Genomic DNA, 27,738 nt, shown 5'->3' with positions numbered 1-27,738 from the left:
CATTCATTGAGAGTGGAACTGTTCCCAACAGCAGCAACCAGACACCCTCCGCCGGCGCAAAAACCGACGGTGCCCCGCGCGTAAGTTTCTGAGACGCTATATGGCCCTCAGGTACAAAAGAGACCCCTGCTCTAAAGCATTGGAAGTTTCCAGACAACCTTTTTAAAGTTCTTAAGTATAATATGCCGACTGCTGGTTTTGACAAGGTAACAGTTAACTAACGGTTTCATCGTTCCCTCTGTAACTTTCATAATATCCTCTAGCCGCCCATACGTCACACCTTGCCAAGCAAAATGAAATTTTATTTTGTCAACACAAAGTTCAAATTAGAATGGAACAGGAGACCTTTTTATAGGTCTCTGGGCGGTTAGATGTTATTATGCTGGAAATAAAGTATAGTTAAAACAGTCGCATACGTACATTTAAATCATCAAACCATACACCTGCGAAAGTTGCAAACGCAAGGATGAGGTTTGTATAAAGTCGCGTGTGTTGCGTTTATCCGAACCCTGCCTTATCCGAAGACGAACATCCCGTTCCATTCCCTCTCACTCTTCTGGTATTCTTCTATTTGGCGAGCGTAGACCACTTAAACCTAACAAATCCTGAAAAAGAAACATTAATTACAAACAGAAATTTTAAGAAATCTGATGTTTTCACGGTAGAAGAGAACTTTACGTTTTACGGTTGACACGAGGACATGTAGTAATGTCAGGATGGTCATTTCACTACGTTCCGAAGTAACCACAGAATAAGTAATAGTACTACCGTACAGAAAGGACACTTCCTACAAAATCGCAGTTTGACAGCGATTCAGGGTCGAACCATGATATCCCTTTCTAACTTATGGCACTATTCCTTTCGACTATTAGGGTTGTCAACATTCAAGTAATTATCTGTGGTCGTGCACGCAAAGGAACGTCAAGTTGTGCCAACCCTAATAAATGCGCGGAGCAATGCTGGACCGAATGGAGCCGAGTTTGCACGAAGTCAGGAGCGTCTCCCCACTGGTGTAACAGACGGGAGTAACGGATCGCAACCTTGGTATGGTCAGGGGTGCGAAACTCCTGACTTCGGCCAAACTCCGCTCGGCTCAACATTGCTCCGAGCAATTTTTATGGTTGGCACCACTTGACTTCCTTTTGCGTGCACGACCACAGATAAAATAATCACTTGAATTTTGACAACCCTAAATAGCCGACAGGGATAGTGCCATATGATAGAAAGGATTGCATGATTCGACCCTGAACCGCTGTCAAACTTCGGTTTTGCAGGAAGTTTCCTTTCTGTACGGTAGTACTAGTACTATTATTTATTCTGTGGTATGGTCCGAGGCCTGTTTGTGTGAATGGAAGGTTGGTGGTATTTTAGAGGGCTTACTTGGATGCTCCGTGAGTAGCGTGCAGTGCGGGGGGTTGTTCAGCAGACGCAGCCGCCCTCGCTGCCCTCCTGCTCCGAGCCCATCGGCGACTGCGTCTGCAGGTCCACAGCTGGGCCCAATTAAGGAACACTATATCGGCAAACAACTTTTTTTAAATAATTAAATTCCATCTTAGGTATAGGCTAACGGACCTATGGTGCTATATTATGCCATATTTAAATACGTAGGTACGCACTCGCCCTCATAATATGAGTGATTCGTTTTTAGAGTTTGCCGTTACGTCGAAATATTTAATAAGATAATAATGATTCTCAAGCAGAAAAGCGCTAAATCCTTTGATGGCCAAAGATATAAAGTGACGTGTACATACAGCCCAATCCCAATAATACAGTGAAACCTGGTTAAGTGGGACCTGGATAAGTGAGAAACCTCTATAGCTGGGACTCATGGTGCGGTCCCGGCACTTTGGCGCTGAATTACCTCTGTTAGTGAGAAAAAACAGACCTCTATAACTGAGATTAGTTGTTTCGATTTTATAGTAAAATTTACCTCTATTACTGAGACAGAGAGTGTATTTTACCTCTATTACTGAGACTATATTTCAACGATTACATTTGCTTAATTGTTTCTTAGAATGTTATAGGAATTGACCTCTGTATCTGAGATAACGTCATTCTATGACCTCTCTTACTTGGACTTTATTGAAGATCTTGGACTTTAGTCTAAACGGAAATTCCGCATTCGGATATTTGTGTCTAAGACTTCAAGTTTTATTCAGTTAGAGTAAGTAGTTAAAACTATCGAAACGAAAAACAAAAAAAAAACATTTATTTAAGTTCTAAGACGCAATGAAGTTGGGTTTTAAATTTAATTTAACAAAATCCATCCTTTGTAGAAGTAGAATCATTCAAAGTAAATTCGAATAAAAATTTGAACAGACTTCAAATACTATTTAAGGACAAGGATTATTTTACCTTTATTTATTGTTGATGATTATAATTCATACATAATGTTGACAAAATACCTTATTTACCACCTCTAGAACTGAGATAACCTCTTTTCTCACCTCTATTAATGGAACACTCTATAAGTGAGACTGAAATGTATTTATACCTGGCTAACTGAGACCCTGTGTAAGTGGAAAACCTCTTTAAGTGAGACAAATTTGGTCGTCCCTTGAGATCCCACTTATCCAGGTTTCACTGTACATCATTCCAAAAAGGTCCATGATAACTCGCCGCGTAATACGATAGGTGTGGCGTTCATTTAAGTCGCACCAGAGGGGCTACCGCGAAAACCGAGATTTGCAAATTACGGGGATTTTTCTCTGTCACTCTTATCACGCCTTTATTGGAGTAAAAGAGAAAGATCCCCGCAATTTGCGAACATCGATTTTCGCGATTATAGCCCTGATAGTGAACAACTGATCACACCTACACCAAGCAAGGTTCAAATGCTTTAAAGCAATGAACGCGTCTTGCTGTTTACAAGTATACCTATTTAAATCCATAAGGCTCGTTATAAAATCATGTTCCATCAGAGCGAGACATCAAATCGATCTCGTGAAAGATTGTTACCACGAGTATGCACCCCTGCATTTCGAAGATCTTTGTTTTTTCTCATTTTTGGAGTATAATTAACTAACGAAATTAACATTGTCATTTGTAACTCTTTCTAATTATCTTATCAATGCAATGCATGCATGTTAGATTTTATTTTCAAATCCATCCAAGACTTACTGTCTTGACACCAGAGGGGCTACCGCGAAAACTGAAATTCGCAAATTGCGGGGATCTTTCTCTTTTACTCCAATGAAGGCGTGATAAGAGTGACAGAGAAAAATCCCCGCAATTTGCGAACTTCGATTTTCGCGGTTATAGCCCAGTTGTACCCCGCGTGTCGCCTTATGTCGTTCACAGTTCTTTCTGGTGGGCGACTCCTACCCCTCTGGGCTCCCACCACTTTTTTACCAATTTTTTATTCGTGTGCATTACTTATAACTTGTGATTGAAATATGGTATTTACTTTTTATTTTATACTCTAGCAAAAACAGAATAAAATCGATATTAATAAAGATTTCATAATTAATACGAAACGATAAAAAATAAAATGCATAAAAACTATGTATCAATCACAAAGTACGGATAAGCAACGTTTAACGCTTTACTAAAAGAAAAAATAACAAGATTGGGTTTAATGTTTTATTTAAAATATGTATATTCAGCGTGTATTATGGGTATTTACAATAAACCAGATTCGCGACAAAAACCAGTCATTGAAGTTTACAAAATTCATTTTCTATTTATTGTTAATTTAGTTATTTATTGCTGTTCTCAGTTATTTTTACTGATCTGTCTTAACTTAAACCATTTTGTAACGGCAAACAAAAGTGAAACGTCTAAGACCAGTGCACACCGGACGCGTATGCGTAGCAGGCACGCGCGGGTTGTAATATACAGATCCTTGTGACAGACGGCACACCACTTGCGTGATGTGTGCTTGCACGGCTCCAACATTTAAGCCGACGCGCACATGCACGTCTACGCATACGCAGCCCGTGTGCTGACCTTTATATAAAGGCAGTACCCAAGTCCGACAGATACCACTTGTAGAATACAATAATATAAAATAAATACTATGAAGATATACCCAGATTAATAATAATGACATTTGGATAGTATTTTCTTCACTTTCACTGTGCAAAGTCGGCTCCAAAAATGTTTTTAACTATGTTATACTTTGTACAGATGTGGAAAAAAAATACAATTACACAATTATTAGTGCCTTTATTTTTGCAGATTATTGAAAATATGTGCGGTGCCGTGATCAGGATTTTACGTTAGATTTCAAACCCCTAACGACATAACTTTCACTGTAGTGTCGTCCTGTTTTCTTATATATATTGGTTTTAAAGGGACGACACTACAGTGTTGCAAATTTTAATTTCAATTCTTTTTTGCCAAACTGTACCAAGTCAAATGCAATTTTGATGTGCAAAGATTTAAAGTAGAATGGAATGGGAAACTTTTTGATAGTCTGTTTTTTTTGTTGAAAAACAATTTGCAGCCAACATGCAAGCAAGCTCAGAAGAAAGTACCGAATTTGAAGTAGTGTCTGATCATAGTGGCGCGGAGCGGAACCTACAAAATATATTTTAGCCCCAAATACAATTATCCAAAAGAACATATCTCACATAAATTACCTATATTACAAAAAGACCTACCAATAAATCTGATATAACAATGTCAAAACTACTACTAAACATACAATAGGTATTGCTTTCAAATATATGTAACTATTTAATGTTACTATTGACATCAAGCTTGGAATGACAGTATTTTACAGTATTACAATTATTAAAAAAGTTATAAAACATTAATAAAAGCCCAAGAGCGGTGATAATCTCACTAATTAAAAAACTTTAGATATAATTTATTAGAATCATAAGATTTTATTCTTAAGCACTAATTAAATAAATAATACTAATTACAAGGACCGCGGGACTCAGAACCTAATATTTACTGACATCATATATTATTTATTTCTCAACTGAACCAAATCTGAAAAAATAGCCAGAAAATGGAACATTTATTAATTTTGTTTAACATCACACTTCGCTGTTGATATTGTAAAAGGGAAAGGAGATATTTAGCTGCCACTTACTCCATAGTCAGTAATAAAACATTTAATATCTGGGAGACCGAGCTTCGCTCGCGAAAAATGCGCGTTTTCCCAGATTTAAGACTCAGCTAAATCGATTTATCGCCCCTGAAACCAAAATTTCATCGAAACCGTTAGCAGTTTCCGAGATCCCCGAAATATATATATGTATAAATAAACAAGAATTCCTTGTTTAAAGTCCTTAATTAACCATACCACTGTATTAATATAAAGTTCTTTAAAAAGTGGAACTAGGCACCGAGTATTTTTTAAAGTATTTTTTCTCATTTCTGTCTTGTTATATCTTTATTTATTAAGCAAATGAAATCGGCCCGGTCCCGCGGTACGTGCTATATACAACACAAAGCTTTAGTCGTCCTTTCATACATATTGTACCTTTAAAACGAAAACACAAGTTCAGATATAACTTCATCATATTTCAACCAATTTTTGGCGCGTTCATAATGCGTCTCTCTGTCCAGATTACTTAAAATATTCGAATGTTACTGTCTGGCAAATCAATTGGCAGAGAAGGCTGCAGATTTAAAAAATCTATCAGCTCGAACCTGATTTGCCGCCTTTTTTCCACTGACATTTTTTTTAGCCAGACTATATGTGTCGATTATGAATGCGACTGAAGGACTTATGTGCATGGTCAAGGTCAGGAAAAAAACCTGTGTCATCTTGATTGTTTTCGTTTTAAAAGTGAAAGAATGAACCGTACTGCAGCATACTTGTACTTAAAAAACCAAGTACCCTAACAGTCTCAGGGAACAGATTCATCCGGTATAAATAGAAAATTGACTTATTTCGTAACATGATCATACGAAAAAAAATACATATATATTAAGTTGATAGCTGTACAAATTATTCATAGCATCGAAATTACAAGCTAAACTTAAATTGCATGAAGAGTGAACACAACTTAATTGGACTTTGCTGTTTTTTTCTAAACGGACGTGAGATGGTCGAGTTTTTATCTCGATAAAGACGATAACAGCAACCATCATACACAAAGGTAAATTTCGGAAATCTGTTCCCCGTTATAAATTCTATTCAAAATCTTAGCGCCACTTCGAATGAGATCAACTAACTATGATAGTTTCAAAACATCCGCCATAATTGTTATAGGACAATGCGCCAGTAACTGGCCACCCTAAGCTAAAATCAATTCACCTATAAACAGAATTCATTTTAGTATAAGGTGGCTAGTTATTAGATTATTGAAACCTTATTCTAAAATGAATTATGTTTATATAATAATAGAATTTATTTTTAGTTCAGGGTGGCCAGTTACTGGCGAATTACCCTACATATAATATAAGCGAGCCACGCTAAAATAGACCTAAGTCCATTTAGCTTAAGGCTTTTGATACGTTATTCTCTTTACGGTTATTCGAATTACAACTACAGCTCGTTATTTCTGACAGGTTAGCGTTAAATAGAGGGCCTACCGCGAAAATCGCAAAATCTTTATCTACCTCCCTCTTTATCAATAGCTCTTGCACATTCAAACGAAAGAGAGGTGAATAGACGAACGAACGAAATGGTTCGCGGTATGCTTCTAAAGTTATCTATTATGTGTAAATTATTCCATACAGTAGCGCTAAGACATCACCTTATAGTCCACATTTAAAACACTTAGGATCACCCATTCAGCATTTATCTCATACAAAATGTATGGCTCCCTCGCCGGTCTTGCATTATGTACACTTGAGAACAGAAGAAAAAGTTTCAAAAAAATTCAGCCAGATTTGTTAATTGCATTATAACTTAAAATATATAATAAAGATTATTCATTTTATTGTGTCCTCAAGTGCATTTTCGCGTGCTTTTGTGTCTTGCATTCAACGTACAGCAAAATAATTAGGCTCGCTTAAGTGTAGACAGCTATCAGCAACTACTCAAGTTACATTAAAACCTAGTATCACTGTGGAGACACACAAAAGCACAAGCCTTAGCCTTAAGATGGCCACTGACGAGCCTCCAACAGTCCAAATAGCGCGGCTGCAATCCAAAATCGGTCCGTGAATGTCAAAAACGTACAATGTTTAGTATTAGGATGCAGTCCATTTGGATGAATCCATTGTAACGGCATCCATTTAGAAGGCTCGTCAGTGGCCTGCTTTAGACCTGCACTAACTCCTCTAGAACATTCCGTTTCGGTCCGAGGACGAAACTCTTGAACGTCTGACTGGCTGGAACGTTTAATTCGAAAAAAGAACGCTTCAAGGTGTTGTGTCACACTAATTTCAATTCAAAGTTAAGAGTATTAAAGTTGCTTTTCCAATGTTAAAGCTACATATGATTATGTAAGGGTAGGTAGTTATTCAAAAGGCGCACTTAATTTAAGCGCTCGTGACATTACCTTGTTCGCTTGCCATCGCCATGATACAAAAGAGGCACCGTCACAAACTGCGCCAAAACTCAACATCACAAACTAGTTCTCAGGTTTAAAAAACTATCGTAATATTCGCAATCGTATGTAGCTTCCATATTTAAACTTTGATCCGATGCATTACGGTCGCTACTACAACCAGGGCTTGAAACCGGTATTGAAATACCTGTTAATATCGTTCCAAAACCGTTTTATTATTTCGTTCATTAAAAAACCGGTTAATTGATGAAACGCGAACTAACAAATTTCGTTCTCTCTCCTAACCGGTAAGACGAGGGAACAGAATTTTATGGTTTAGCTTTCGGAGACTCTCGGTTAAACTCGTTGTCATACGTGAAAGAGATAGAAATACTTACTCGTTCTATCTCGCTTCGATATTTTAAATTTAACCGGTTAGTTTCGTTCCTCGAGAACGAAATGAGAACGTATGGGGCATAAACCGTTATCCGTCGTTCATTAACAGGTAACCGCAAACGGAAATGAAATCTTTTTCGTTCCCGAGCGAATGAATGAAACCGGTTTGACAAATGAGAACGGTTTCCGAGCCCTGACTACAACGAATCTAACCTGGCGAAACATAAATTATCCTATTCGTAATCATATGCAGCTTCAACTTTAAACTCTAATCCAACGCATTACGGTCGCTATTCCAACACGCCTAACCTTACAAAGCTTTTCTTCTTTTTTTTTAAATTCCATTCAGCCAGTGCGGAGCGCGTGTGGGCACTAGCAGGCGCAGCCGCCGTCGGGCTCCTTGTGGTCGCCGGGCGCCTGCCGCAGGATCACCTCTTGCACTGTACATCACGAGAGATTAAGGAAAATATGGAAAACGGAACGGAGAAGCCGGGAAGAAAAAAGAAAAAAATGGGCGAGATTGCGTTACGTTTTACGCGATTTTATAGAATTATTCCAACTGAATGTTCGACACTGTTATAGTTTTTCGATTGGTAGCTGGCACCGACGTCTTATCCTTTATTGTTAAGTAAAACGAGTTACTTACCTGCAAAAAAGGGTCTTAATTATTCTAATTGGCACCTGAGCGCGGGCTAGTCCAACGCTCAAAAAACCAGTGTAGCTGCGCTCTCCGATAACGCGCATTTGTTACGCATCTTGATGACACATTTTAGACTGGTTCGACTCGCCAGCACTCAGTAACCGTAGAGAATTACACGACCCTTTTTTACGGAACAGGCACGTGCGGTTTTACTTAACAACGGACATTGGATTAGCGGCTCGGGGCCGGTTACAAATCGACAGACTATACATTGTTAAAACTAGATGCATAGATCTGTAATAATATCAATAAGCCATAAATCAGTTTCCTAACATTTTTAGAAGTTATCCAGCTATTTATAAGTGAAAGTGTGTAAAAAGGAACGCAATCTTCGTCATACTTGCTTTAAAAGCAACAAATTCTAAGAAGAACCAAAAGAACGTTATTTAAAAATTTTAAAATATTTAATAGCCTTGTTAAACCTTTTTGAACTTATGAAGACTTGTAATTTAGACAAAAGTATGATAAAAGAAAATTACAAATGCTAACAGAGAATAACTATGAAGCAAATGAGTTGAGAAGGACGGGACAAATATATTATCATTCTCCTCAACTCTATTAAAATTAGATAGAGTGCACAATAATATGATATAGATTATAGATAAATGATATGTGTGTGATTATTAACACATTCACTGCCCCCAGAGCACATGTGTATTCACCGTCATATAAGTTTGTCACCGGCAGTGAATGCGTTAAGCATATAAATACATATGATAAATAATATTTTAAAAGCACTAGTGTTAATACAAACACTTAACATTTAAAATATGTAAAATATTTTATGAAGCCATTATAAAAGCGTTGAAGGGAGAGTTGTGTATTGCTAATATGTTTCGATACTACATGGTATAATTTAGAGAGTTTACCCAATAACTCTAAAGAATCCAACGATTACAGTTACAAAAATATGCTTAAATGGTCTGACAAAACAAATTTCTACAATCGTCACCACTTCTGACAGTTTGAAACTCTATTGCAACATTTAAAAGCTAAGTACTTCAGTAAATAAGTGTTTTCACCGTACTTGTAAGTTTCTATTATTCGTCTACATCAAAACATTATAGCAATAAACAAATAACTATCGCCTCCTAATGAAACACCCATAATTTGCCACAGAAATTTGAACCATTAGTGGAGGGAATAGAGTTGATTATGGTTTTGTTTGAAATTTGAACGAAATAAAACAAATGCGACTCTGTTCCAATTGAATATGATTTAAATTTCATCGAACTGAATAAGTACTTTAGGTAGGACCTTGGGTCTTAGGAGGCTATAACGAGAACAATTGAATCAGCAACCGTTCCGCCATCTTTGTATAATCTTACAAATCGTCGGGTAACAAGCAAAAGTCACTAACTAACACCATTGAAATTATTGGACAATAAACCGTGTTACAAGTGTAATAAAGTGCATTGTTACTTTAATTTTTTGATAGTACTTACTGACTTTTGCTTGTCACCCGACGAAATATTTCTGCTCTTTTGTCTACCCTTGTAGTTATTGGTTCAATTGTTACGATAAGATTAAATAATACATACTAGCATATAGAAGCGACACTACGTAAACAATATTTAGATATGTGAGCGACGCGGTGAGCGAGATTCATGCTACGCATTTATTGGTTTATTTTAATTTAAGAATAGGAATACGGAAATTAAGGTACTTTCGACGAATGGTATAAACATTGAGACCCAATTACTATTTGAAATAAAATTTTAAGTGTACAATTAAGTTAGGCATATTGGTGTTTTTGTTACATTTTTTTTTATATTTTACGTTTTGTATTTTATAGAATATAAAATAATAAGTAAGCTAAATTTTAAATTAACGAAAAACAACTGATCCATATCGCTCACTAAGCTAACAATGCTGTATTTTGCCACGCGATAAAGACAAAATAACATAATATTTGCTTCTTATCCCAACCTTAAAGTTAAAAAAAAATCGCAAATACACCAAACAAATTCTGGTTCTAAATAAATATTATAGGACAATTTGACGCAAATCGACCTAGTCCCACGGCAAGCTCAATAAGGCTTGTGTTGTGGGTACTGGACGACCCAATGTCATCTAAACAATGTGTTCTAAACCAATTGCGGTAAACGGTACTAAAGGGAAATATCAAAGGGTTAACCGCCACGCGGCTCAATTGCGGCGCGTCATCGTTAACCCTATCGGAAACACGACGGTTGATATTGGACCGTAACCCCGCGTGTCAGTTGACGTCTTTGGCAGTCAAAGAGTTAACCCTTTAACCATTTGACATTAATTTCTAGTCATTCGATTTAGAACCGTAATTCTTATAGCAGAGCTGCGTTTTTGTTTTAAATATGATGGCAAGTATGTTGCCGATACGGACTAACCCCCTTATTCATAAACGTTTACTAAAGTTGACAAGCCGATAATAATCGTTTGTCCCTTTCCGACTTATTGGTATTATGGAAAGGGACAAACGATTATTATCGGCCTGTCAACTTTAGTAAACGTTTATGAATAAGGGGGTAAAAGGTTAAGTGTAATAATTACGTTCAAACTACATTTCCCTCGCTCACCGCGTCTGCCACAGAAATATCGCCAGAACAAATACCGTACCTGTTTGAATCAGGATATCGCCAACACTACTCTCTTCCGTGCACTAATATTGTTATACGAGTAATACATACAAGCGACATATATTAGTATTAGTAACGTTACTTACAACGGTGTTAGACGGTAACCATCACCAACACAGGCACTTCGCGAGATGTGAAATTAGCTACAGAACGTGATAAACGTCAACTGTCAGTTTGACAGCTGTCATCCTAAAAAGCCCAGAAAAGGCGTCAACGTTTTCTGACACACTAACTGATTTAATTTGTTGATATGTATGTTTGAAAAACCGGTTTAATAGAATATTGTTTTGAATCATAAACTTTTAATAACATTCGACGTTTTAGAAACGATATCAACACGAAGTTATCAATGTAATCAAACAAATTAGCACTGTGTTGCTATATACAGCTCTAAGTATGCAGAATTATGTAAATCAGTCATCTTAAGCGACTAATAAAATTGTAATATCAAAATTTGGTATGAGGGTTTGACCGTGTAAGACCACTTCAAACTTCTGTCACAGAATTTAATAAATAATAGTACTAGGTACAGAAGATTCACTCTCTAACATAACGGGTCTGTTACGATTAGGACAGATATAACCGCTAAGTGGCGAAAGCGCCACGCGCGGCCTATGGCTAGTCACCAAAATTGGTGTGGGACGGATGTACTTGATACTATCAAGTTGATAGCTAGTTCGTTAAATCGCGGAGTGAGCCACGCCTGCTTCTGTAGCTAATTTCACACCATAAAACGTTCACAGTAAAACAAAATGACGTCACATTTGTTCTTGCTTGACACTCCAAACTCCGGCTAGCGTGTTAAACATAAATATGTGTACTAGCCGTCACGCGTTAATATGTATACATACGTACACCGTACATAATGGTGGTAAAACTGTGCAAAAGAATGTGGATTAAATTAAATGTTGTTAGGATCTTAGGGTTATTCTCTTTGCCTATTAAGATAGTGATTTTGACAGATTTTCTTGGCATCAATGTTAAGTTGATTATAATTACGTGTACATATATATGTGTGTGAATCAGAAACATAACCTCTATTTAATATGTCGTGTCCTACCAAATTTTCTGCCATACTATTTGACTAAAACTTACCTGTAACTGAAATACAGTCGGTTATTTAAAACCTAGTTGCTAGGCCATTTTGGTTACTAAGCGTGATAAATAAGATTTTTATCCGTCATTTGCCAACCCCAAACCCCCACTGTCATAATCACATTCTTATAAAAGTAAAGAGAAATTATACCACATAATTTCCAATGCCATTGATGCTTATCGCGAGATTTCATGGTTTTGAAATATCCCATGATAGATGCTAGAGTGCAGAGTTATAATAGCTTGCTCAATCCAAACTTTATTGATATGTTTATCATCATCAACTACGCCCTACTACTTTATATAGCTTACAGTTTTGTTTTGTTTACATTCCTTTCAATATCTATAGAAAACAATAAAACAAACATTTACCTTGACTGTAATATACGTATGTTGTTGACCTAGCAAGTCAAATTACGATCATTGCACTTAGTTTTTCTCACTATAAGGGGTCATCCATTAATTACGTCACACGAATTTCTAGGTTTTTTGACCCCTCCCCCCCCCCCCCCCCTCCTTGTCACACTTGGTCACATTTTGGCAAACCCCTCCCTAATAGTGTGACGTCACAGTTTTTCTACGAAATCGCCAAATCAAATTAAGTTAGTGCCTAATATTATTAATATTTTATCGAAATATTTTTGACGATATAAATATTAGAAATTTTATAACCCAAAACTGCTTAGGAAAGAAAATTAAACGAATAAAAACGATTATCGTTTTAAAAACTTGTTATTTAAATGTACAGCGAATAAAATAATTTAAATAACTTTTCGGTTACTGATGAAGTTAAAGTGACGTCACAAAGTTTGTGTCTCCCCCCTCCCCCATGTCACAATATGTCACATTTTCTTGACCCCTCCCTCCCCCTAAACGTGTGATGTAATTAATGGATGACCCCTAAGTAGTATACCTAAGTTATTCTTCCAAAATGTAACTTTTTATCGATAATGGTAACAAACTACCATAACTCTATACCCCTCTGGCTCCGCGATCAATCCTAAACCTCCAAATGGTGTCTCATGAATATGTGTGTAATCAACAACATGACAAACATGTGTGAAGTTATATGTTGCAAAAAGGATACTGTCTTCAGGAGGCTTGCTCTCAGCGGAGTCCATACCGGGCAGAGCGGCCGCCACTCGTCGGAACAACTGGAAACATTCAATAAAACTATTACACACCTTATTCATAAAAGTTAGGAAACCTCTGATAAATTTTAAGGTTCCGTCACACAGGCGCGTTTTCCGGGCGGGGCCTGAGCGCGGCGTGAACGTTTTATATGTAAAAGTGGCGCGCCCCGCTGTAACGATGCACGTTACTATAGGTATTTAAATTAAAACTATTCTTTAAATAACAGTTAAAATAATAAATAATTTAAGAAATGAACGTAACGCTTCTGTAATCATGCATCGTTACACCGCTCACGCACCGCTCGGAAACACGCCTGTGTGACGGAGCCTTCAACTCTAATAAACACAAAAGTCAAAATTATGTGGGTATAAAAAAATGAGGCGTTTTAGATTTGACACACGTTTACGATTAAAGCCATTTGTCTCTAGTTAAAAAGTCATTTGGTAGCAGGCTGCATAGATTAATAATTGTTTATTAATGGTTTTATGTAGTGCTTTTTAGGGTTCCGTACCCAACCCGTTCCGTCCTTGTCTCTTTTGTCTCTTGACACTTGTCTCTTATCCGACAAGTCGGTCTTGCCGACCGACATGATGAAGACCTACATACAGTTTTGTTATTTATCAGTGATAACTCACCGGTTTCACGTTATATCCCGCCTTATCAGAAGTCTCTAAGGACATCACATTAAGCTCGTTCGCCTTGCGATCCCCGTCCTCGGTGGAAACCTGTCTCTTGTCCGACAAGTCGGTCTTGCCGACCAACATGATGGAGACCTACAGTTTTGTCTAGTATCAGAGTGATAACTCACCTGTTTCACGTTATATCCCGCCTTAGCAGAAGTCTCTATGAACATCACATTAAGCTCCTTCGCCTTGCGGTCCCCGTCCTCGATGGAAACCTGTCTCTTGTCCGACAAGCCGGTCTTGCCGACCAACATGATGAAGACCTGCAGTTTTGTTTGGTATCTCACCTGTTTCACGTTATATCCCGCTTTAGCAGAAGTCTCTATGAACATCACATTAAGCTCCTTCGCCTTGCGATCCCCGTCCTCGGTGGAAACCTGTCTCTTGTCCGACAAGGCGGTCTTGCCGACCAACATGATGGAGACCTGCAGTTTTGTTTGGTATCTCACCTGTTTCACGTTATATCCCGCTTTAGCAGAAGTCTCTATGAACATCACATGAAGCTCCTTCGCCTTGCGGTCCCCGTCCTCGGTGGAAACCTGTCTCTTGTCCGACAAGTCGGTCTTGCCGACCAACATGATGAAGACCTTCAGTTTTGTTTAAATCAGAGTGATAACTCACCTGTTTCACGTTATATCCCGCCTTAGCAGAAGTCTCTATGAACATCACATTAAGCTCCTTCGCCTTGCGGTCCCCGTCTTCAGTAGAAACCTGTCTCTTGTCCGACAAGTCGGTCTTGCCTACCAACATGATGAAGACCTTCAGTTTTGTCTAGTATCAGAGTGATAACTCACCTGTTTCACGTTATATCCCGCCTTAGCAGAAGTCTCTATGAACATCACATTAAGCTCCTTCGCCTTGCGGTCCCCGTCTTCAGTAGAAACCTGTCTCTTGTCCGACAAGTCGGTCTTGCCTACCAACATGATGAAGACCTTCAGTTTTGTCTAGTATCAGAGTGATAACTCACCTGTTTCACGTTATATCCCGCCTTAGCAGAAGTCTCTATGAACATCACATTAAGCTCCTTCGCCTTGCGGTCCCCGTCTTCAGTAGAAACCTGTCTCTTGTCCGACAAGTCGGTCTTGCCTACCAACATGATGAAGACCTTCAGTTTTGTCTAGTATCAGAGTGATAACTCACCTGTTTCACGTTATATCCCGCCTTAGCAGAAGTCTCTATGAACATCACATTAAGCTCCTTCGCCTTGCGGTCCCCGTCTTCAGTAGAAACCTGTCTCTTGTCCGACAAGTCGGTCTTGCCTACCAACATGATGAAGACCTACAGTTTTGTCTAGTATCAGAGTGATAACTCACCTGTTTCACGTTATATCCCGCCTTAGCAGAAGTCTCTATGAACATCACATTAAGCTCCTTCGCCTTGCGATCCCCGTCCTCGGTGGAAACCTGTCTCTTGTCCGACAAGTCGGTCTTGTTGCCGACCAACATGATGATGACGTCAGAGCCGCGCTCGGTGCGGACGTCGTCGATCCATTTGGAGGTTTGGTGGAATGAGTTTGCGTCTGCGAAAAGAGAAACGGATTTAGTGAGCGGTGTTTAAAATTAAGTCTATTGGATACTCGAAGATGCCTACTTTGTAACTGTTGAGTATTTAATTTTTGCTACTACATATTGTAAAATTTATTATTTATTCGTCGTATTTCGTCGTGTTTTTTTTTATCGTGTGATATCGAAGTTCTGTATTTTTCTGTATATTTCAAAGTTGCAATAAAGATTTATTTTTTATTATTTATTGCGATAACTACTTCAGACATAGAAATATTAGAAATGAGATCCTCAGGAGATGCAAAGACCGACGCAAGTTAACCCCTATTTTAGAAACGAGATAAAATTTCAGAATTTCAGTAATCAATGACGGTAAAATAATATTTTAAAACAATAAAATAATACCTTAGCTTAGGTATATCATATAAACTGTTTTGTGGCTTACAGGCAATCAGTTTATCGGCTTATCTTAACGCTATAAAAGTATTAACGAACTTGTTCGGGTCTGTTGTAAACAGACGTAATACACGCAGCAACAATTATGATAATTTTATGCTACTGACCTCATACCACGGAATAGATAATATCCTATTAAAGTACAGATCCATAGTATTTCTAAAACAATGTTACACAACGGATACCCCAATTAATATGTAGTTTTTTATTCATGTTTGTTTTGCATGTCAGAATTGTTTTCCATTGTATTTTCTCGGAAACGTTCGCATTTGTCATGCTAGTTCAGTCAATGGCAGTACTTTTTCTACCGATACTGACTGAAATAGTGAGACACGTTTAAGTTTCCGTGAAAATACCATGGAAAATAATTATGCACTACAAGTGATTGTCACACCACTCAATACAATTAGTTTGTACGTTTTTAATGTAATATTTGATGAAAATTAAGTAAATAAAAAATGCTTTTTCTCTTTGTAGCATAAGGGCTCATTTAGACAATGCGAGAACTCGCATGCGAGTTTCATTACATTGCGTTATTTGATTGATCGGCTAAGTCAGTGGTTCTTAACCTTTTCAGTCCGGTCACCCCTATGACTAAGTAGGGAACCTGATTTTACCCCTCCTCCCAATGGTTATAAAAAATAAAACGTGTACATTTGTTGTATTGTTATATTAGGCTAGCTTATTACCCCCGTAAAATACCAGTTTTACCCCCACGGGGGTAATTACCCCTAGGTTAAGAACCACTGGGCTAAGTTGATGTAACCTCAATATGGTCCGCAATGTAACTAAAATAGGGGATGTATTCCACCTATCCAATTTCTTGGTCCAATTTTCATTCCGTCACACTCTCTCATTAAACAAAATGTGAGACGCAAATAAAGCAATGGAAGGCAGAATACATCTTTGAGTTAACATATTTTCGAGCTCCTTGCCCGCTCAGATGTTATTGCAAGCACACTGCACACAGCCGACAGTTCAATAGTTCAATAAGGTTTATTGAGACATTGCCCCGCCGAAGGCCGGGCGTGTACAAATATTTGCTGAACACAACCAATATTGGACTCAACAGTCCCAATTAGTTTAGATTACCTAGACTAAGGTCAGGATATAGGCCGTCTGGAGTGTGGATTGCACATGTTTTTAATAGTTTTAGGTAAAATTAGTGTATTTGTAAAAAATAAGAAGTTAAAGCTTATCTTATACCTTTAAACGAGCAATTCCTGTATATATATCGGGGATCTCGGAAACAGCTCTAACGATTTCGATGAAATTTGGTATATGAGGGTTTTCAGGAGCGAAAAATCGATCAAGCTAGATCTAGCTCTGGGAAAACGTGCATTTTTGAGTTTTTATATGTTTTCCGAGCAAAGTTCAGTCTCCCAGATATTTATTTTTTATAAGTTTAACAGTAATCATTGATCAAGTAATCGCACAACAATTTATGTTATGCCTAACTATGAACACAACAAAAGTTGCGTGTGTACTGACTGTGTACAAAATTTTTACATCAGTAAATAAGTGTCTAAACTTACGAGTAGGTAAAGAATCGGTCATTGAAATCCCCATAGGCTTATAGCTTAGTAGGTAAATTAACCTCCTAAGGTCCAGCCATACAAATGAAAAATCTAGAATTCGCCACTGAAATTTAAACCTTTAGTGCAGGGAATAGAGTTGATTTTGGTTTTGTTTGAAAATTGAACGAATCAAAACAAATGGGACTCTGTTCCAATCGAATATGATTTAAATTTCATCGAACTGAATAAGTACTATATGTAGGACCTTGGGCCTTACGAGGTTAAGTAACAATATTTTAACTATATATATAGTAATGTGAGCCAGACTGAGCTGAATTCACACCGTTGCCCAACCTTCGACAGTCGAGGCCGTCGGCACACTTTCAGTTTCAGAAGGCATGCAATACCTGAAATCGCTTCCTAGTCGTTTCATTATGCTAGAACTATATGTACACGTAATAATAGAAAAGGTCGTTTATCAAATCGTAAGTTACTTTTTATGCAATTGCGTGTCATCAACATTTTAATTTGGTTACTACTCGTATAGTTTAGTCATTTTGTTCAAATTTGCGACAGCTGAAACTATCAGGAACGTGTATAAAATTAGAAAATTAAAACACTCAACGCAAAAGTATTCAATAAATATCTTTTAAAAAGTCAAAACGGAGGACTTAACTACTTTTTTTATTAGCCTATAGGAGTGTCCCACTGCTGGGCAAAGGCCTCCCCTTTTTCTCGTAGGCCTAACACCATGGACCCCTGCAACTCCAAGGGTAAAAAGCGGCGCAAAATATGTCAGACAATTGGAGCAGCACAATGCTGACCAAGCATAAAATGGAATTTTGCCAGTGACTTTTTACGATGAGCCACTCGGGCCGTCGTCGATAGCACATAGTAATATTAATAGGTACATCGATGACGCAAAACCGCAAACCAAAAAGTTTTACAATATTCCCCAAATACTGTTTTTGTTGCAAAAACAGTATCCCGCAAACTTTCACTTGAGAACGGAGTTACGCAAACATTTAGGTGGTGGGTACATAAAGTTCCGAAGCGCGGCGACTTACTCCAAAAGTTTCCTCGCGAAGTTGGCTTTTTATGTAAGGGGTTTTTAACGTGTAGGAGTTATTGTTATTTTTTCTTTAGAACAGAAGCCCTGTGCGAATGAATTTTTAATTTACCGAGGTCATTTAACTGGCAGGCTGCTTGAGAAACAACTCGATCTTTGGTCTCATTTCAAATTTTTTTTTGTTCATAATCGTATATAAATCGACCTACCCCCACCGTAAACCCAATAAGGCTCGTGTTATGGGTACAAAAGAACTACATAGACGACGAAAGACGAACCATATAATGGAAAAATAAATACTTAAATACATAAAAAACATGCATAACTCCGGAACAAATATGTGATGAACACGCAAATAAATGTCCTTACCAGGATTTAAACCCGACACCTCTTGCTTCGTAGGCAGGGTCACTATCTATCGACTGGGCTAAGAGGTCGTTAAAGTTTATGGCTTATGAATAAAAATGACAAAATGTCGTAATTCGCGCCCATCGGTTTCAATAGTCCAACAGCTGTGCGAACCGTACAGTCAAGATCACAAGGATCTTTACGACAATTATATGTTTACATACAACAATACATACACGACCTTATTGTCAGTGTCTTAGAGGCATATTGGCTTGTAAAGATATCAGTGAACTCGGCTGTACCATTTGCCGTCCATCTAGAAAACAGTAGAAAACAAGTCGAAGTCCTACATCATGTTCGAGCTCTGTCTCCCCGGGTCCCCGAGCTCCTATAGCTGCTGTACATAAAATATTCATACCGACCCGCGCGATGACTATATCTTCCGTCGCATGTTTCGCACGCACGCCATAGCTTTTTTCCTTCTAATTTCCTGGCTTTACGCCCGTATAAAGTATTTCCTTCGCTACCGATTGTACCGTTTACCGTCCATCTAGAAAACTAATACATTTCCCAACATGGAACAGTCAGACGTCCTACATAATTTTCGAGCTCTATGTCTCCCCGGGTCCCCGACCTGCTAGCTATACATCAAATATTCACACCGCGCGATGACTATATCTTCCATCGCATATTTCGCACGACGCGAATCTTTTTTAGGGTTCCGTACCCAAAGGGTAAAACGGGACCCTATTACTAAGACTTCGCTGTCCGTCCGTCCGTCCGTCCGTTATTTATTTATTATTATATTATTTATTATTATTTATTATTTCTGTTGCCGCTATAACAACAAATACTAAAAACAGAATAAAATAAAGATTTAAATGGGCCACCCATACAACAAACGTGATTTTTGACCAAAGTTAAGCAACGTCGGGAGGGGTCAGTACTTGGATGGGTGACCGTTTTCTTTTTGCTTTTTTTTGTTTTTTTTTTGCATTATGGTACGGAACCCTTCGTGCGCGAGTCCGACTCGCACTTGCCCGGTTTTATTTCCTTCTAATTTCCTGGCTGTTGTCCGTATAAAGTAGTTCCTTCGCTACCGATTGTACCATTTACCGTCCATCTAGAAAACTAATACCTTTCCCAACATTGAACAAGTCAGACGTCCTACATAATTTTCGAGCTCTGTCTCCCCGGGTCCCCGACCTGCTAGCTGTACATCAAATATTCACACCGACCGACCTATATCGCCGCAAAAAGTCTTATATTCGCGTGGAAACTGTGGCGGATGGCGTCTTTTAAAGGAAGGAAGATGCGATAAATTGTATCGAAATGTTTTAAGGAATAGATAGCTGCAGACATATCTAAAGAAATATGTAGGTACAGATAGATGTCGGCGGCCGATCTTACAACTTCCTAGGGCGTTTTTAAAGTAGACTAAATTTGCTACAATAAGACACTAGAATTGTCTCTGTACTACATCTAATATTTTCCGAGATAAAGCCATTCATAATTTTATAATTTTACATCAGTTCTTAGCTATAATTTAAGGGTTAGGTAGGTAATTTACATGGAATTCATCTCCGCCACGTTCTACAAAATATTTATATTCCATAAAAAAATGTATGAGTGCCTATTTTGAAAAAAAAAAAATTTATTGAGAATAAATATTTTGTAGAACGTGGCGGTGATGAATTCCATATAAATTACCTACCTAACCCTTAAATTATAGCTAAGAACTGATGTAAAATTATAACATTTTGAAAGGCTTTATCTCGGAAAATATTAGATGTACAGAGATAATTCTAGTGTCGTATTGTAGCAAATTTAGTCTACTTTAAAAAACGCCCTAGGAAGTTACTACCAAAAACTAATACTTTAGGGTTATAATCGCCCAAATCTAAAAAAAAATGCGGTTTATTCGATTTTTGACAAAGTTGCGTTCGGCGCTCGAAGTCACAAACTTGGATTATTCATTGGGCCAACATCATAAACAAGCCTGCAAAAAATCAGAACTACCGGATTTGACGCAAAATAGCCAGGTTACAAAATTCGACAAATTTACTGGATTATATGGGAGCCCCATTTAAATCTTTATTTTATTCTGTTTTTAGTATTTGTTGTTATAGCGGCAACAGAAATACATCATCTGTGAAAATTTCAACTGTCTAGCTATCACGGTTCGTGAGATACAGCCTGGTGACAGACAGACGGACGGACGGACGGATAGCGAAGTCTTAGTAATAGGGTCCCGTTTTACCCTTTGGGTACGGAACCCTAAAAAATACATAAAATAGGTCTTTACACTCTTTACCTATAGATGACAGGAAAACTTATTAGAAATGTACAGTCAAGCGTGAGTCGGACTTAATTACTTATTTTTTTATCCGACCCCTACGGATTTTTTAAAGACATTTCACTCACGTTTCAAATAAAAAAATACATTGTTAAAAATTGTGTGATGTACGGAACCCTTGGAACGCGAGTCCGACTCGCACTTGGCCGGTTTTTAGGGTTCCGTAGCCAAATGGCAAAAAACGGAACCCTTATAGATTTTTAATTATGTGTTCATAGAAAAACTTGGTCGTATATTTTCAATGGCTAAACTTTCTCTCCCCTCCCTTTAAATCTCGCTAGGCTTTACGGCGGTGCTACCCCTGGGTAGGAAAGGAAGTAAAGTTTAGCGACAGATCTAATTAGGGCCTCGTCAACTGCCATTGCCACAACCCTTGACCCTTGTCCGGTCCCTATTCGAAAGTGACAATTGAAAGTCACGAACGAAACTTATTCAAACCAAACTTAAAAATGTTCGAGGGTCTTTTTGTATAGGAAATTTTATATTAAAGGAAAAACTTTCCGTCTTTCCTCGGGCACTCCGACTTGCGACCTTATAAAAAACTGGCCTAATGTAACTTGTATGTGGTCGATAATTGTGACGTTATCTATGAAAAGGGACCTTATTGTCGATGGCGCTTAAGCCATTATTAACGATGCTCCGATATAAATACAATGCCGCGTGACGCTGTGCGGCGTATGCGCCATCGACAATAAGGTCCCTTTTCATAGATAATGCCCCATTAGCTTTAGAGGGTGTCCAAGACCTCCATTACCCAGACCTGAGAACGAACCAGCGTTTTCTGCAGCAAACTCTTTCGGTCCTATATGACATCTATTTCAATCTAAAGTTTATATAAGTAGTAGTGTTTCTCCTCAAAATAACTAATCAAAATATTTTAATAAAATAACTTTAAACTGTTTCTTAGTTTACTTAGTTATATTTAGTAGGGTGAAGTGGGCTTTTATATCTGTCATGAATGTTATGATTCATTATTTTCATTAATCATTTAATGATTAACATTAAGTTTCATTTCATCAATCAATTCATACTCGTAATAACTAAAAATGGTTAGTCAACATGCATTTAGAGCATTCCACGAAATGTGTACCGTTGTCCCGTACAAACGCGAATTTTTTGAAAATTTGCAGGCAGATAATTTTTTTTCAGTCCCAATGCTTCATAAAATAATCATTGGCTTGAAATGTTGAAAACATGTAGATAAATATGAAATAAAATGTGTTTGTATAAGACACTCCATGGAAGGCCCGATAATGAACTAAAAAATACTCACTGGTTATATCGTAGACGACCACAGCAACAGTGGAGTCCCGGATGTAGGAGGGGATGAGTGAGCGGAACCGCTCCTGGCCCGCCGTGTCCCAGAGCTGTAGTCGCACTGTGCGGTCTTCCAGATACATGGTCTTCGAGAGGAAGTCTATGCCAATTGTTGCCTGCGTAAGGTTTAATAAAATTAAGCTTTTTCATTTAAACTGAGTTGAAGGGGTAGGGTTAGCACAAGTGCGCCGCAACAGTATCTGGTGTGCAAGATATACTACTTGATACAGGTATATAAAGATTTATACCTATACTTGTACTGAAGATTTATACCTGTAAGATGGGTACTGTTGCGGCACTCATGCTGAGCATACAGGTATCATAATTCAGTTGTAATCTATTATGTACCTTTACTAACTCAAAAACCTTGTTGAAATAATATGACGTTCAAAGTCATGTAGTGATATTTAATTTTAAGTCTGGTAGCCAAAAATTGTCATGTAAAAAATTGTACATTAACTGTTAGTGATTTATAGATAGTCAAGCAAATCTTGTCAGTAGAAATGGGCGCGAAATTCAAATTTTCTATGAGACGATATCCCTTTGCGCCTACATTTTTCAAATTTGCCGCCTCTTTTTAGTGACAAGATCTGCTTGACCAACTATAACACTAACTAATATTTAACACTAACAATTATACAAATTTAAACATGAAGGCAATATTTTTATATGTGCATTTTATTGTGATCAATAACAATATGAATACATAGATTATTTTTAAGTAAAAGCCATTTGTAAGTTTTTAAATTTCACTTAGTACAAGTACAAGATTGTTCAGTATATGGAAACCCTAAATTTTAATTCGGATTAATTAGCATTAAACGGAGACAGTAGATGACACATTGTCAGTTGTGTGTGATGCCGTTAATTTAATATCACAAAACAGATTTAAGATACATTATACTGGTCTTTTTTTTTTTTTTTTTTAATTATGGCTTTTACTCCTTGCTAAATTTAGCAAGGTGGATTCTGCCAATGTCGAGGTATAGACTTTTGACTTGTGAGACGAGAATGTTCTTTCTCATTATACTGGTTGATTTTTGGGATCCCAAATGTCAAAAATGGATGGGATGGTTAAGGTTGAACATAAGACTGATATGAGAATTATAAAAAAAAAATAGTATGGTACTGGGCCCACATTTTTTCTACATTGGTCCATCAAGAGTGGACATTAGATTTATTTTCGCGATTGTGTTTTACATTCTAGGAGCACACTATTGAATTCAATTATGTTTTTGCCAAGTACAAGCTTCATTAACTCTTTCTGTCAAATAGATTAAAGATTGGGGTCATACATCCTAAACTCAATTATTCGCTATTCAAAGCTAACAGTATTCTAATGAGAACAGCATTCTAATAACAACAAGGGTGACTCACCTGATAAGTGTTGTCAAAGCTATCATACATGAATCTAGTGATGAGCGACGTCTTCCCCACTGAAACACATCAAGATCTCATGAGCATAGAGGCCAGGACACGGGCGGTCGGTAACGGTCGCGTGAGAACAGCCCAGCCCCCGACAATATACACCGTTCGTTCCGAGCGTAACCTACATCCTAGTACCGTACTGAACGTACTCTACTCATGACTATCACACGACCGACACCGATCACCCGTAAAACCCCAGCCAAATATAGGTCACCAATTCGATAAAGTCTAGACAAATCTATACTTACGTGTCGTAAACTCAAAAACTAACTATTAAAAATGTACGAGCGATAATTTGGTTTCCGACTTACCGCTCTGTTCGCCCAGGAACACTAGCTTGAACTTGCGTAAAGGATTACCGAATTCACCCGACGCGGACATCGTGATTTGTGTAAATTAGTTCGCTAAACTATTAATTTCACAGTTTTTCTTATCACAGAAAACTACATGAACAGTGACAGCTCGAGCCACTCCTCGCACACGAGCGCAGCGCCGCCACGTTACCCGGCGGACTGACGGCGCGACACACAAGCCAACTCAGCAAAAATTTTACAAATTGTTCATTTTATTAATATTTTCCATCTAAAACCGGCTCTAATTTATTTGACCGTAGATAACTTCTAATTATGATTATTTTTCCTTAATTTGGCTGTTATTTTTATACAATTTAATAATAATTGAAATCGAAGTTAAGTTTCTGAACGGCCGTTTCGGATTTTTGCGAGTGAGTTCACATAGACGCGGATAGCGTCAAAAAAATTACAATCAGAATTTTGAAAACACAGCAATCAAAAATACACTTTATTAGAATACAATATAGCTCATTTTTATAATATAGATATTTATAGTATTTAAGTTTTTTACTGTTATTTTGTAAAATATATTAGAGTACACTCATGCATGCAAGTAGTATTTTTGGGGTCAGATTTCAAGGTACAGTTAGCTCACTTACGGTGATGTAAGCTGATCATTACAATGGTTACAAAGCAAAGAATGAACACTGATGACTCACTATCGCGACCACTCTTCCTTATGTGGTACACGGTATGATGAGACGGACGGACCACGTAACACTAACATATGTAACATGATTTTATCCAGTTTCAGTTAAAAATATGACCTTTAGAGAGTATAAAAAGCGTTCAAGCTTTCTTAAAGACAATTGAAGACGTTATTTTTTTACGAAGCGAAAGTAGTAAAAAATATGCAGTTAATGGTGTGCACTGTAGACAGAAATTATGGAAATGAAATTCAAGAGTGCCGTCATCGAGTTCTAACTAACGTAATAGGTTCCATTTTTAAGCCCTTACTTAATATGAATCTCGTGAATTCTGTTGACTATCTACGTCTTTATCAAAAGACACTCCCTGCGGCTTGTGGGCTGTGGCGGCCCGGTCTAACACGTGTCACAAGCGCGTTGCCAAATCGGTTATGTTTGAAATTTTCTTAGGTGTTTTTATCAAGCATTTTTTCTTTTATGCAGCCCGGTTAGCGAGATTTTCGATAGATAACAATAAAACGAGAACATGTATTTAAACGATTTTAATAAACATAGTAAAATAAATATGTATTAATTATATAGCCAACGGGTATCACAAAACATATTGAAACAGGTAACCTTACTTAATTTATTTACATTTAGCCCATACTGAAGACAAGGTATTTTTATAATCAGTAATTCAGTTGGCCGTTTTAACCTTTTGACATATTATATTTGTATTGTGTAAATTTTAAACACCGAATTCCTGTGGCATAGAAGAATAACGTTAAATATTTGTGACGTTTCACGGCAAAAGGTACCTTATGGCGGCTGGCGCTTACGTCGCATAGCGCCGCAATAATATTGGAGCGGCGTTAATAATAGCGTAAGCGCCAACCGCCATAATGTACCTTTACCCGTGAGACGTCACATTTTTTTATATCTCAAAAAATGGCATGGCACTTATTACAATATTTGTTTATTGATAGCAGAGACAAACAAGGAATTACGACTGTCAATCACTGTTAAAAGGATATTCACAGTCTGTTACTTACTTGTCTGTGTACTTTGTGTTAATAGCTAAAGTAATAAGTAATAACACGGAGCGTGAATCTAGCGAACTAAACGTATAAGCGCCACGAATTTCACAGCGCTTACGACGTTTTGGTCACGTGGTACAGGTTGTGATTGCGCTAAGGGGGTTGGCAACTGTCAAAGGTTTGCATAGATGGCGCCATCATAGCTTGCCCCTTTTTCTATGAGATTTGTCATAAAGGGCTGGTCCAGGGTGTTAAAAAAAAATTTACACAATGGGGTTGGCCGGTCAAAGTATTAAGCAGATGGCGCCATCATAGCTTGCCCCGTCAATCCCTAGAATTGTGTTATATTTTTGTTTTTTTAATGCTTGGAATGCCAGCTCTTTGCCAAATCTCATAGAAAAAGGGGCAAGCTATGATGGCGCCATCTATGCAAAACTTTGAAAGTTGCCAACCCTATTCTAGGGATTGACAGGGCAAGCTATGATGGCGCCATCTGCTAAAAACTTCCACCGGCCAACCCCATTTCAGTATAGCTTCTCTATAGTAATAACAATTCAATGCGTAAGTTAGGTCTCATTTCGCTTGGCACCAGTTACGAGGGTTACCAGGATCAATAAAGCACAAATCGATAAATTTCGAGCGATATTCGACCTAAATTACGGGAGTACCCGCTATAAATATGTCTATTTTAATATGTCTGAATCTTACAGGAGCTTTGTAGTTATTAAATATTGGAATCAATTTTAAAGGTGACGAAAGTCTTAAACTATGTACATTTTTTAAATCCATTAATATCAATCACAAAATAAACTCATTTTAAAACGATATTTTCAAATATTTAGGTACTAATTTTATTTTGGCATAAAGTTTAATAGCTTAAAAAAATAATATAAGGGCACGTTTACATTTAATGGCTCCTCTACACGATGGACCAACTCCAAGGGACGCATTTTTGCGCATTTAGAGGGATCTAACGCAAAAAAGCGTCCCTTGGAGTGGCCGGCGCTGGCCCATCGTGTAGAGGAGCCATAACAGTTTAGCGATTGGAAAGCCGGTTCCATACAAAAAGTTTCGGGCTACTGTGTAGAATAATAAGCCCTTTTGCGGCTCGCGGAGAGTCACTTGTTAGAGAACTAATCTATCGAGTCTATCTATACGCCATTTCGAATATAAACGTGCCCTAGGAAATTTAGAAATTTACATAATTATATCACAAAAATAAATCCTTAGGTATTTTAGACAAAAAATATTTTTCACAAAAATAAGGAAAACTGTAGATTTGCCACATCTTAACCTAATTCGGTAACATTATTTCGTATTTATAACATATTTTTTACACACTGAGTTCCAAATCTTAGGTACAATCAAAATATTTGTTACCTAGCTTAAATTAATTTGAACCATAATTTGAATAAACCATACGAAACTAATAAAATCAGGTGGGGGGGCTCCTCTACACGATGGGCCAACGCCGGCCACTCCAAGGGACGCATTTATACGCGTGGTATTGCTATCTCATTGTACCGCATGGCTGCGTCCCTTGGAGTGGCCGGCGTTAGCCCATCGTGTAGAGGAGCCATTATAGATGTCGTGTCATAAGCGACGGCCACGATGACAGGGAGCCAACTGCGAAATTTGCAAATTGCGGGTAGGTATATTTTTCTGTCACTCTTATTACGCCTTCATTGGAGTAAAAGAGAGTGACT

The 27,738-nt window shown here is 37.7% G+C and overlaps 1 protein-coding gene across 2 annotated transcripts; it reads right to left on the bottom strand.

Annotated features, from left to right (window-relative positions):
• Window positions 1-423: 423 nt before the first annotated feature.
• On the bottom strand, window positions 424-24,534 carry LOC134680362 (ras-related protein Rab6). 2 transcript variants are annotated; one of them, XM_063539488.1, is made up of 7 exons: window positions 24,325-24,534; window positions 23,963-24,021; window positions 22,542-22,701; window positions 15,334-15,539; window positions 13,291-13,357; window positions 1,381-1,490; window positions 424-605 (listed from the first exon to the last, which is right to left on the bottom strand). In XM_063539488.1, exons 1-6 carry the CDS (start codon window positions 24,392-24,394, stop codon window positions 1,420-1,422), a joined length of 633 nt encoding a protein of 210 aa, XP_063395558.1. In that variant the 5' UTR covers window positions 24,395-24,534; the 3' UTR covers window positions 424-605; window positions 1,381-1,419. The 2 variants fall into 2 exon arrangements, with proteins under 2 accessions (XP_063395558.1, XP_063395559.1); XM_063539489.1 differs by lacking the exons at window positions 424-605; window positions 1,381-1,490 and adding an exon at window positions 8,006-8,233.
• Between the last annotated feature and the right edge of the window lie 3,204 nt (window positions 24,535-27,738).

This window comes from Cydia fagiglandana, chromosome 3, assembly GCF_963556715.1.
Source record: "Cydia fagiglandana chromosome 3, ilCydFagi1.1, whole genome shotgun sequence".
Taxonomy (NCBI): domain Eukaryota; kingdom Metazoa; phylum Arthropoda; class Insecta; order Lepidoptera; family Tortricidae; genus Cydia; species Cydia fagiglandana.
The sequence above is the reverse complement of the archived record's forward strand: the minus strand, read 5'-3'. Positions and strand labels throughout refer to the sequence as shown.